The following is a 12,304-nucleotide window of genomic DNA, read 5'->3' as shown; positions in this document are numbered from 1 at the left end:
AGACAGATGACCTGAGAGGTTCTGGGGAAATTAGAAAATGCTGCAATTGGAGGGCTGGTGTGACTGCAGGTTTTCATCCCAATCAAGCACAAGTACACCCAGGCCCAATGTTCCAAAAGCATTGTAGTGTTAAGATCATCTTATCACAGAGAGAGATAGCAAGAGAGTTCAGCGTGATGCTCACTCAACCCTGTAAGAATGATCTTTGTGCTAAGAGGCATTCAGAAAATCCAAGCCTGATTAGTTATTTGATGACCGAGCTGATTAAACAGCTGTGTTCCTGCTTGGTTGGAAGGAAACTTGCAGTCACACCGGATTGGACACTCCTGACGCAGTGGCTAACACTGCTACAACAGAATGCTACCACACCTTGATATAACAAGGTTAAAACCTGACCTGCTTGGATTAAGTGGATCAGAAGGCCTTCAAAAAATCATGTGAATCATCTATGGTTGAACAGATTGGTTGTAATTTACTACTGGGTCTCTTTGCATGTTGTCAGTATATTCATATATTATCAATATTGCAAGGGCCAATACTGCAGCAGTGATTAACAAACATCCATCATGACATAAACACACAGACCTGTAATATATGCATCATGCCTGTTAAATCATGCATGTGACCATCAGACTATCAGCGCATGGGATATGACTGCCTTATACTGGGATGCAATAAGCCAGCTGGATTTGCTTGTCTGGGTTGTAATAACACCACTAAGAAAAGCGCTGTTGAGAATAATACTGAGCTCTGTCACTGACACCTTCCCCGATGCCTGTAGTACTGTCCACATTCACTACCAACTATAAAACAAACAGACCACCCACGCAAAGGAAGGTGCGCGAGAGGGAGAGAGAGAGAGAGCGTGAGGGAGCGAGAATGGCTTCAACACAACAGTGAAGAACTGGCATGGATAACACTTTAATGGCATGTGGCATTGGGCAATGACATAACAGACCTTCTGAATCATGCAACTGACAGCACAGGTTCATTTGCAACACCCACATTTTAAAATGTACAGTGGAATATTTCCTGTGGAGAAATTTCAGAAGCTTGGGGAAAGCAGAGGGAACGGCAGCAAGCGGGCTGAATTCTTTAGCAGCACTCTCTATACATTCACATCCTGTAGAAGAAGCAAAAATACTCCACAAGCCCCTGAAATTCCACACATGTGAAGCACAAAAAGAGCTCCCACTACAACCACACCTTAGTAATCTCAATTGAGTGTGCAAACACAGCATTTCCACACAAAGACCTGCATACCATGCACATTTGGTCCTGATTTAGCCACTAATGAACAAGAAAATAAACAAGCTCATATCAGCTCGCCCAGGAGGAGCACCAGAGGGCCAGATCTAGTGTGTGTGTGTGTGTGTGTGTGTGTGTGTGTGTGTGTGTGTGTGTGCGTGTGTAAAGATGCCTGTACAATGAGGTCACATTAAGAGATGGGGGCTCAGAAAGCAGTGGAGTAGTCAGGGGTGTGGCTAATGTACAGAACCATGTGTTTTAAAAAGTCCTGGAAATATTTTAAAATATGTATTCAACATTTTATATTTGATGTAAATAACAGCATTCAGTACATGACAGACAACTGGCATATCTTACAGTGTAGCAAATTACATAGACAAAGGAATTGTGCCAAATAGGACTTAATATTTCAATAATTCAAACATATTGGAGTGTTAGATGATATGAATTTGCAATTATGTTGCCATATAATGCATTTATTAAGCATGTTAAGTCATCTTTAGATATGTAAGTGTAAGTATGTGACTTTGGTTGAGGCAAATAAATATTTTACAACCCTGTTATTTTGCCTCCGAATGAAACATGCTGATTTTTCTGTGACTTTTACTGTTAATGCCAAGCTCTACTTTTATTGACTGATTTACAACACTACAGCAGGTTCACAGAAGCTGCAAATATAGCATAATTTTAACACTGTAACAAAAGCACTGTAATTATTCCTAAATCTTACTGAAATCTTCACTCACTTCCTAGGTTTGGCTTTCAGAATCAGAATCGGAATCAGAATCAGAATCTCTTTATTTCGCCAAATATGTTACACATACAAGGATGTTTGGCCTAGCACGGATACCTGTTTGCTTCCCTGGCTTTTTCCTAAACTCACGCACTGGGTTTAAGCTCCCCTTCTGCATTGTTGGTTTCTGCTTTTCATTACATCAAATATTTTATGTAATAGAATATAACCATTCAACTAAAACTGAAAATCAATATTGGTTTGAGACACCATTACCACTAGTATATCACCCAACATTAATACAGTCACTTATTCTCGCTAGATTTTCAGTAGTAAGTTGAACGTCGTAGAAGATTATAATGAGGGTTTTGCTCTTTTAAAGAGATTTACTTTTTATTCACATTTTCAAAATCAGCAGTATTAGCACACTGGCTTACATCACAGCTGATAAGACACTCTTTAGCAATGTACATATTGACTCCTCTGCTCTTCGAATGTGTCTCCACTCTGCAGAATTAATGGGACGATAAAAACTATATAAAACCTCAGGAGGGCCTGACTCAATACAACATTGTTTGATCATTCAAATTGCTCTGAGCCTGTGGCGAACAGAGAAAACTCGTACAGCTTTGAATGATAAGTGCGTAGTTTTAAAGCCACACTGCCTCATTCTAATGCTCCAAAGATCTGTCTCTGAATGACAACATGTATAAAGTTCTAATAATGTTCACATCAGATCCTGCTTCTTCACCAGAACTGCACCTCAACTTAGCATGCCTGATGGTTCTAGAGCTCTCATTTGTCCCAGCGTCACTCATTAGCTTTTAGTGGAATTTGTTTACGAGTCAATACTTTTTACTAAAGCTAAGCAAAAGCCTCTACAGAATATGAGCATTCTATACTAAGACTGTCGAGATTTTGGCTTTTATAGTAAACATTGGCCTTCCCTACAGTTTGATACCCCAGGTGAGCAAGCACACCACACTACACCAATAAAAGTCCTTGGGCGAAATTTCTGTCTGTAACATGATTCACAGCACATTCACCCACTATAAACCAGTAATTTCACACCAGTAGACCAACAACAACAGATATCAGTCCAAACACAGTGACTTAACTGCAGTGTTATAAAGAAGCTGTGAGCTGATTGGTCATAGTTATTATAGTTAAACACACTATAAAACAGCCATTTTAGAAAAAGTCTCTACTAAACTAAATCAATCAATCCAGAATGTCTCATTATAGAAACGGCACCGGCCGATGATTAGCATTAAGAGACTCGGATCAGATCGATGGGGCAAAATAACCTGATCAGAATACCCCTAGTACAGACTAATGCCATCCAGTTTTGTTTTTGTTTTGTTTTTTGTAGCAACTGAAAACATTTACATGTATGAAAGTAAAATTGTAAAAAAAAAAAAAAAAAAAAATTATATATATATATATATATATATATATATATATATATATATATATATATATATATATATATATATATATATTACTTTTACTTCATTTTAGTTTTTTGTTGTTTTTTTTTTACAAATGGTGATACTTTTCTTTATGCTCAAGAATATCTGTGAGGGAAAGAATCTACTTTTTGCTCAGCTCTACTTCAGTCATATTTTATTAGCTCATTCCTCCTTGGGTTTGATTTCAGTTCTGTTATGCTGGTGCAGTACCTGTACTGCTTTGTTGCTGTTCACTGCTTTAGCATTTTATTCCAGTCAAAAAGATCCCAAAAGGAGAAGAAAAGAGTCTAACAAGCTTCAGTATCAGTGCTGATAGGTCCTGAAAAACCTAGGAAACCTAGGAAGCTCTGCTGTAGTTCTGTAGGGAGCTCTGTTGGGTACTTTTTTGGGCTGGATTTTTGACCTGCTTTTTTTTATTATTTTTTTCTTTATTTACCTGAAGTAACACTATGTGATCATGCCTTTGGGTTATTCTATCCGCCTTTAGTTGCCGACTACATTTCCATGCAAAACGTAGAAGATTTGTGCAGCTATCTTTGTAATTAGTGGCCTTTGTGGAGGCAGACCTTTTAGGAAGACGTTTCAGGGCTTTCCAAAACAGAACACTTCTTTGATTGCCAGCAATGTGTCTGTGAGTCCATTATTTGCCATGCTCTCACTGCGTAGGTATCGAACCCACAATGCTGTCATCTATAGCCCAGTGTGCTGACCACCGAGCCACCCCTGCCCTTGATGTTGTGTCCGGAGTTCCACTGCATTGCATGTTATAGCAGTTTCCTGCTCTAACATACCAACTTCACCTCAGGAAGGGACTGTTAATTCGTTCATTAGTGGACTCTGAAGCAGAGGAAACTCTAAAATGTGTAGGGCAGTGGCACTCCAGAACTAGGTTAGAGAACTACTGGCCTATGGAGTAAAGCACAGAATAAAACATATTAAATGAATAAAGAGTCTCTTTGCTTTTTTTACTCTACTAATATGTCAATACGGTGCTGTATATTTCTCATATAAGCTGATGTTTTCCTGTGGCTGGCCATTTGGGATACATGCCAGCTGCATCCATAACATAACATTTTTTAGTAGAATCATTCACTGTATGTGTTTTTCTTTTTCATCAGGAGCAACTTGCCTAGAGGAAACCACTGTGCCTGATGTCTTCTTTGTGAAATCAGAAACTATTCAGAGCATTCTGCCTGTACGTGGAGATGATGTTCAACCTACCAAAGGTAACATTGCAGTGGGGATGATTTATCAGTAATTGTTCAGACCAGGAGACACTGGCTGGTGTAATAGCAACTGTCAGTAATGGAATTATTTCTCTGACCTGTCATGATTTACTCCCAGATGACCTATCCATATGCTCTCTCCATTACTGCACAAAAGTGCTGACCAAAGAAAACTTGTTAAATAATTAAATTTGTTCTGTGTTAATCATTTGTTATGCAGTGTGAAAAGTCACTGTTAAAATGAATGAGTAAAAAAAAGAAGAGAAAAATCTGATTAGTCGGCTAAGCAGGACATTTGCTGAATGTTCAATTTAGCTGTTTTTCAGCATCGCTAGCTAGCTGAAGCGCTATTTGTCCTTCTGTGCTGCTGTTACCAAGTAGCTTGACTTTTCTGATAAAGTACAAAGAAACATACAGTAGTCATACGCTCTACTTTTAGCATGAAATACAGTAAATATGGGATAAATAAGGAAAAATATTGTAAATCCTTATTGAATCACTTAGGATGTGCTTAAAAAGCTAATAGTCTAGGCTGATGTTAACTTGAATAGCTATCAGCATTTAAAAAGAACTTGGGATTATGTCCGAAAACTATATAACCAAATACATATGCAGTCAAAATGAACAGCATGACTGTTCACATGCGTACAACTCTACTGTGTAGCTGAGATGTATGCTACAGTTTCCAATTTGACTGAATGTGATTTTTTCCATGTTTACACTGGCAACAGAAAATACAAAAGAGCACATTTATGAGCAGTGCAGGAAAAGTTTGACTTTCTCATTGGTTGAATGAGATTTCCACAACATTTGGTGAAGCCAGTCCAACCTAGCATGGCTGCCATGAAAGAAGGCATTTGTGAGCAGAGCATGGGTAGATGAATTCTTAGCTGAACCATGACATGATACATCATGAAAAGCCTAAAGGAGAACCTTACCACCTTTTCTTTCAGCAGAACATGAGTCTCAAGTCCAGGTTTATATTTTCCCCACCCTTCCAGAAGAGCCCCTAACACAAAGTACCATTAACCCATGGACTGAGCAGGATGGGACTACCCAGTACAGTGAATCCATCACAGTGGCAGAACCCGATGAACAGCAGGACACCCAAGCCCCTCAGCACTTCACCACCAACCAGCCTAATGCTGAACCTAGCATTACACATATGGTGAGAGGACAGTCCCAAAGCAAACCTCTGAACAGTTAATAAAGAACATTTGAAAGACTTTGAGTAAGTCATTAGCTAGTGAAGATTAGGCACTGTATTTTTCAACCACTACAGAATAATGAATTTAATAATTTAATAAATGAGAATTTGCGTATTAAGATTAATTTCATAATATGATGAAAATATTCCATTTTCTGTACCGCAGTCCAAGATTCCAAGTGCTGGTCTCGCCCATTACATCCACAATTATCACCATAGACATGGTGGCATTCATGGGATGTATTATACACTATATGTCCAAATGTTTGTGGACACCATTGCTGTTGAATGCATTCCGCTGCTTTAAATTGCACCCATTTTTGAAACAGATGTGCAAATGCACACAGACAGACACACAGTTTGTCTAGTCCCTGTAAAGAAGTATTGCCATTAAAATAGGACTCTCTAGAGCAGATAGACATGAACCTATTAGCACCATGCCTAATGCTAGACGTAGGCTAGGGGGGTATAAAGTCACCCAGCATTGAGCTGTGGAGCAGTGGAAACGTGTTCTCTGGAATGATGGTGGTGCTACATCCAATACTTTTGGGACAAGTTGGGGATGAGGTAGGGTGCTAATCATCCAACATCCTGACCTCATTAACACTCATTGTCACTGAATGCAATCAAATCCTCACAGCAATGCTCCAGAATTTAGTAGAAAGCCTTATCTGGACAGTAGAGACTTTTTAATACCCTTGATTTCTGAAGAAACTGTGAATGAGCAGGTGTCCCAATACTTTTGTCCATATAGTGAATGTGGTATTAAATGACACACAAAAACATTTATATTGTTTTGGTATGTGGGATTCTGGCAATTGTTTCAAATGGTAAATGCTCTGAATGAGCTTCCATTGAAAGTTGAGAGGGTTTTTGCATGACAGCGGTGAAATACATAAACAGCATAAATAACTTTTTTAAAAAATATTAAAAAGTAGCATGGACCCAACCATAGGCTAACACAACACTTGAAATTGAAAGCCGTAGTAACGCTTGGTTGTCCACAGGGTCTGGTGGTGTGTGTGGATGAGGCTGCAGTGAGAGGAAAAGAGGCTGTGAGACTGAAGCTGAAGGCCTCCTCCAGCTGTGTAAGTAACACTCAGACCCAGCACCAAACCTAAAGAGATGTCCTTCAGATATCTCACTGTACAACATCAATAGATTTGTTTTAGAAGGAAGTGAAGGAACCAATCACAGTGTTGCTAATAATCATAAAAGATAGCAGTCAGCACTTCAGAAATGAGAACTTTGCTAAGTGGTCCTCACGCTTTCATTCATGTAGCCACCTGTGCCTTTTGGTGTGGAGGACTCCTTTTGCGCATGTTGTATGCAGAAGAAATCTGCAGAATGTGGACACACACAAACGTCTGCATTCCAGAACTGACTTTTGAGACGCATCCACTAGTACACTGTGTCTCACCTCCTCCAGAAATATCACTCTCTGAAAATCCATACTTGGCAATCGCTGTGACAGAGATTATAGATAACCTGCGAAGACAGAGGAAATTGAGAAGAAAGGTCTATATAAGGCTGGTGGAGGAGGTGCTAATTTATCATATGTTACCCTCATCTCTTTTTAAAATTCAGTCACAGTCACAGTTTATTCTATTTCACCTGGAATCTGGCATTCAGGCTTCATAGTTTATCCAGATCTGTACTTGTCACTGTAGAAAGGGAGGGTGAGGAAGACTTGTATTGCTGTAATCATCACAACAGTTTTATTGTTTATTGCATACTGAGAGAGCCCAGAAATGATTATATCCTTGGCCTTTGTTACAGAAACATCCAAACTCTGAAAACTTTATCTTATCTGTTTATAATCACCGTCCCCATAGCAAAGCAACTTCAGCTAGGACTGAATTCAGGGCAGCAGTTTTAGCAGTTTTAACAGTTTAACAGTTACTAGGTTTAGCTTATTTTACTTGCTTTAATTCCAAGTAAGAAAATTAATGTAATGTAATGTAAGTGTAATTCTAACATGCCCAAAATGAATAAAATACTTTATAATTTAGGATAACACCAGTGGTGTCCTAACTTCAATCAATCAATCAATCTTTATATAAACTTTATTTAAACTCTGATACATAAAATACAGACTGGAAAATAATGAAAAATAAGTAAGATATAAAAACAAATTAAGATAAATTGTAATAATTAAACTATAAAAAAGTGTAGATAATAAATAAAAATGGAAACATAAAACAAACAAATACAAAACTTGTACACAGTAACTAAAAATAATAAGAATACATTAAAAAAGTAGTAAAAGTAAATCATTTTTTGCAACTGTAAGGGGTATCGGGTACCATAACGATTTCATTCTGCATCTGCATGCACCACAAAATAATTTTGGATATTAATAAAGGCAAAGGTGACTTCTCAAAACATTAGCATAGCATAATGGCATTAAATTGATCCCTACTGCATTATAGTCAACAGCTACTGTCAAAAAGCTCTCAGTTGAGTAGTTTGTTTGAAAAGAGTAGGTTGAGCTCTGTCACACATTTGCCCATTCATAAATGTGGATGTTTTATCCTATTTTTGTGGTTTCTGGCACAACCACTCTCTTCTGTAATTTGCATGTGCCATTAGCCATTCATAAAACCATACCATCAAGCAAAAAATCCCACGAGGAATGGCCTGATGGTTAATTTCCCAGTATGAAGCTAAAAGGGATGTAATTACCTTTTCTACAATATTCTGATACACAAACACATTAACAGATTGTCTCATATATATTTAAAAGCACATTTTGGAATGAGCACTGTGACAGGCAGAAGGCAGGAAGAACTTGACTTTCTAAAGGATTTCAGAGCTCATTAATACAGAATTCAGTATTGAATATTTGACCGCAGCTTTGAAGGCGGCTCCACAAGTCAGATAATAAAACAGATATAGATAGAGAGAGTGAGGAAGAGCTCATTCTGCAGCTCTGTCATGGTTTAAAATAATTTAAAATCAACTCAAAGCATCCATGCAGTTTTGTTACTATTACATTTCATACTATACTGCTTATTCCCTGAACAGCACATTTTTTCAGTTTATTTGTTAATACCAAACAGCACTTCTGCTTCTTTTATTAAAATCTATTACTCTTTTTTTCTGGCACATTTCAAAAAAGTAATGAGCACTGGCCGTTAATACATGTGACCTCGTTTATGTGTTGTTTTGATTGACTGCTACTGAGGTCATGTATAAATATAGCAGTGATATAATTCTTAATTTGAGAGAGAATGATCTTATGTAATATTAATCTATAATAATAAATAATAACCCCCTGACCCCTGAGAGTGGCCTGGCAGTGTGTATATCAGTGCACTTTTAAACATCAGACATGGTCACCACAGACCACCTTAACAGATATTTGAGCCCAGACCACTAATGAGATTAGGGTTTTCTGGGGTTTTTTTTTGTTGTTGTTGTTGTTGTTGTTGCTGAAAAACAACCACAGTCATATTTGTGTTGGACATAGACGGAATTTGACTTCCACCTTTTACCCATCCCTGCAGGGAACACATACATACACACTAGTCAACGCACACACAAGCCCACCACTCAATGGCCCAACAGTGGCAGTTTGATGAACCCAGGTATCAAACCCACAACGCTGTTATCAGCAGGCCAGTGCGCTATCCACTGAACCACCACTGCCTCTGTACACTCTTAAAAATAAAAGTGCATTAAAATGGTTCTTGATATGAAGGTTCTTTACCCATTTAAAAGTACCCCACAATGACACATTTATTACAAACATGGTTATTCATGAAACCAAACATGGTTATTCTTCTAATACCCGGAGTCTGGTGGTTGCTTGGTGTGATAGCAAGGTTACAAACATACATCATGGCTCAGGTGCAGTTTGAATAGTACAAGGTAATGAATACAGATAATGACAGTCTGAGGAGAATAACTGACCTACGTTCACTCAGGACTACTGTGAATGTAGTGAACCAAACCCAGGACAAATGCACGACAAACCAACCCACTATTCTGACTGTTTCTATAGACTGTGGTACATCTAAGAGAAAATCTACAAATAAGGACTGAAGCTCTGAGATCATTGCCATAAATGCTCACTATGTCTCCACACTGGCCATTTAAATGTATAAGTCGTACCAGTGGCCATCTCAGTTGTACACACATTCTGGTGACATCTCCTGTAATGTGCAGATGTGGTTCTTCACCTTTCCGTGAATAAAACTTTCATAAGTGAAGAAGAATAGCTAATATCTGGGATCATATCAGTGAACAAGGTCAGGGCTAGCTCTGCTGAAACAACCACTGCTTATGTTGCATTACAGGGCAGGGCAACAGTTATTACAGGATAACAGTTACTAAATTCCAACGAATTAAGGAAAGGAAATAGTACTAATAGTACTTTGTGTAATTCTAACATGCCAAAATGTTCTAAATACTGTCCAGACTTTAGTATACCTCCTTCAATCAATCAATCAATCAACATTTATCTAAACTTTATTTAAAAAGCATTTATAAATTAGCCAAGCTAATACATAGAATACAAACTGGAAAAAAGATGACAAGTAAAGTGATATCATAAAGTGAAGAAGAATAGCTAACATCTGGAATCACATCAGTGAAGAAGGTCAGGGCCAGCTCTGCTGAAACAACCACTGCTTATGAAAGTTTTGGGTTTCAAGTATTTCAAGGTGAAAACTGAGTGAAATTCTGCCTCTGACCTCTGTCACAGTTCAGGATTTTGAGGAATGCGCAGTTGTGGTAGTGGATGAACAACAAAAAAGTGGAACAAAGAAGCAGCCGCAGCAGCAGCAGCACTGTCCCGGCAAACAACTTCAAATACAGGATTTTTGCCAAGTTCCACAAATAGGCCTCTTCACAAAGGCAGCTGTGTACTTGTGCATGTTTGTGAGTGTTAGTTAAAAACATCTCTTGAGTGAGCTACCAAGGGGAAGTATGTACCACACGCCCCTGGACTTGTGATGCTGGCACTGGGACAGCTGCATCTCGCTTTAGCTGAGCAAGTCCTGCACTGATTAGATTGTGAACATTAAGCTCATGAAGTCAGTGGCTGTGAAAGCTAGCCCTCAGAGCACAGCCAAATCCCAACTCAAACAATCCCAGAAGCCTGCTTCTTACAAGGGATTTCAATGATAGCTTTATTTTTTTCAGAGCAAGTTGTGCTTAGGCAGTACACAGAGCCCTTTCGGAGAGCCTGTGTAGTAGTCCTTCGGAGTAAGTAAGGCCTAACCTCATTTTCACATCAGGGAAAGCACTTAAGCTTGAGAGGAGATGCAGCTCAGTGTATAAAGTCAACTTTTTTTAATATTTGGGATCTCCATTTCACTCTCCAGTGTTCAACATGATGCCAGAAACATAAAGAGCTTTGTACTATACATGTGCTTTCTGGTCCTGACCTCTATAAAGGAGACACCTGTTATCGGGGGAGCAGATATTTGAAGTTAGGGGGGACATTCCGTGTGAGAGGCAGCCCTAATGTACAGGCTTCATATTACACCACACTCCTACAGAGAGAGAGAATGAATGAGAACCCTTCAGGGCGTCTCTGTAATGTCAGCCATTCAAACAGCTTGAATAGCCGTGCGTGGTGGACTCATGCTTCATGCTGTCATGGTCATCTCAAAACCACATAGCCTAACTGTATTCTCATTTTTCATGGAACTTAATGTAAACACCAGCTGCTGTTTTACATTTTGTTAACCTTGTATGATGAACAGATCAGAAGAAATGAGCCAGAATCAGCATTTTTGGCCTTCTCCCATAAGGGCACCTTTTTGAAGATACAGGTTTTGTTAGGACTGTGAATATGATGCTTTTGCGAAATGTGGAGGAGAACTTGAGAAATTTGGGCTGGAGTTCTTAGGGGGCTTTGAGCTGATGGGACCTGAAGCCAGACCCCCCTTGCCAAGCAGAGGATGAATACAATTGGACTATTAGGAGGAGCAGGGGCGGTGGAGGGGTGCAAATTTTCGTCACAAGAAGGAAAGGGGAGAGGAGCAGCTTTATAGCGTGTAGTAATAAAGAGGAGGAGTTGGGATGTAGTCCTTCTTTTAGTTACTTTATATAATCTTTAGTTATTACAAAATTCAATTTTGTTGATACATGTACTCAGATATGAAGATGATATGCACTCTGCTTGTTGTCTACTAGGAGGAGAACAAAGTAAAGATTCTGAGCATTCTGGAGCATCTTTGCGGTGATGAGAGCAAACTGGAGATCTACCAGCAGGACAACACAGACGAGATGATCATATCTGGACAGTGCATCGAAGGTTTGAGAGCTCTTTATGCAAAACTAGCAAGACAAGCGAAGCAAAATTCATACACACAAATGCATTCTGTTTGTATAAAACAACTCTGTACAAGAAACAAATGAACAGCATTGCTGTGAGTATTTGACTGCATTCAGCAACAAGGACATC

At 38.8% G+C, this 12,304-nt stretch overlaps 1 protein-coding gene across 3 annotated transcripts in view; it reads left to right on the top strand.

Annotated features, from left to right (window-relative positions):
• LOC140559599 (uncharacterized) overlaps nt 1-12,304 on the top strand; it is a 30,145-nt gene that overhangs the window by 10,576 nt on the left and 7,265 nt on the right. The window contains exons 2-5 of one of the 3 annotated variants that reach the window (XM_072683144.1): nt 4,572-4,679; nt 5,681-5,847; nt 6,894-6,974; nt 12,034-12,154. In XM_072683144.1, the coding sequence (XP_072539245.1) occupies nt 4,572-4,679; nt 5,681-5,847; nt 6,894-6,974; nt 12,034-12,154 (477 nt within the window). Of the gene's footprint in view, nt 1-4,571; nt 4,680-5,632; nt 5,848-6,893; nt 6,975-12,033; nt 12,155-12,304 lie in introns of all 3 variants that reach the window. The other 2 variants (XM_072683143.1, XM_072683142.1) reach the window with 2 other exon arrangements.

This window comes from Salminus brasiliensis, chromosome 7 (assembly GCF_030463535.1).
Source record: "Salminus brasiliensis chromosome 7, fSalBra1.hap2, whole genome shotgun sequence".
Taxonomy (NCBI): domain Eukaryota; kingdom Metazoa; phylum Chordata; class Actinopteri; order Characiformes; family Bryconidae; genus Salminus; species Salminus brasiliensis.
Note: the sequence above shows the minus strand (reverse complement) of the source record. Positions and strands in the feature narration are given on the sequence as shown.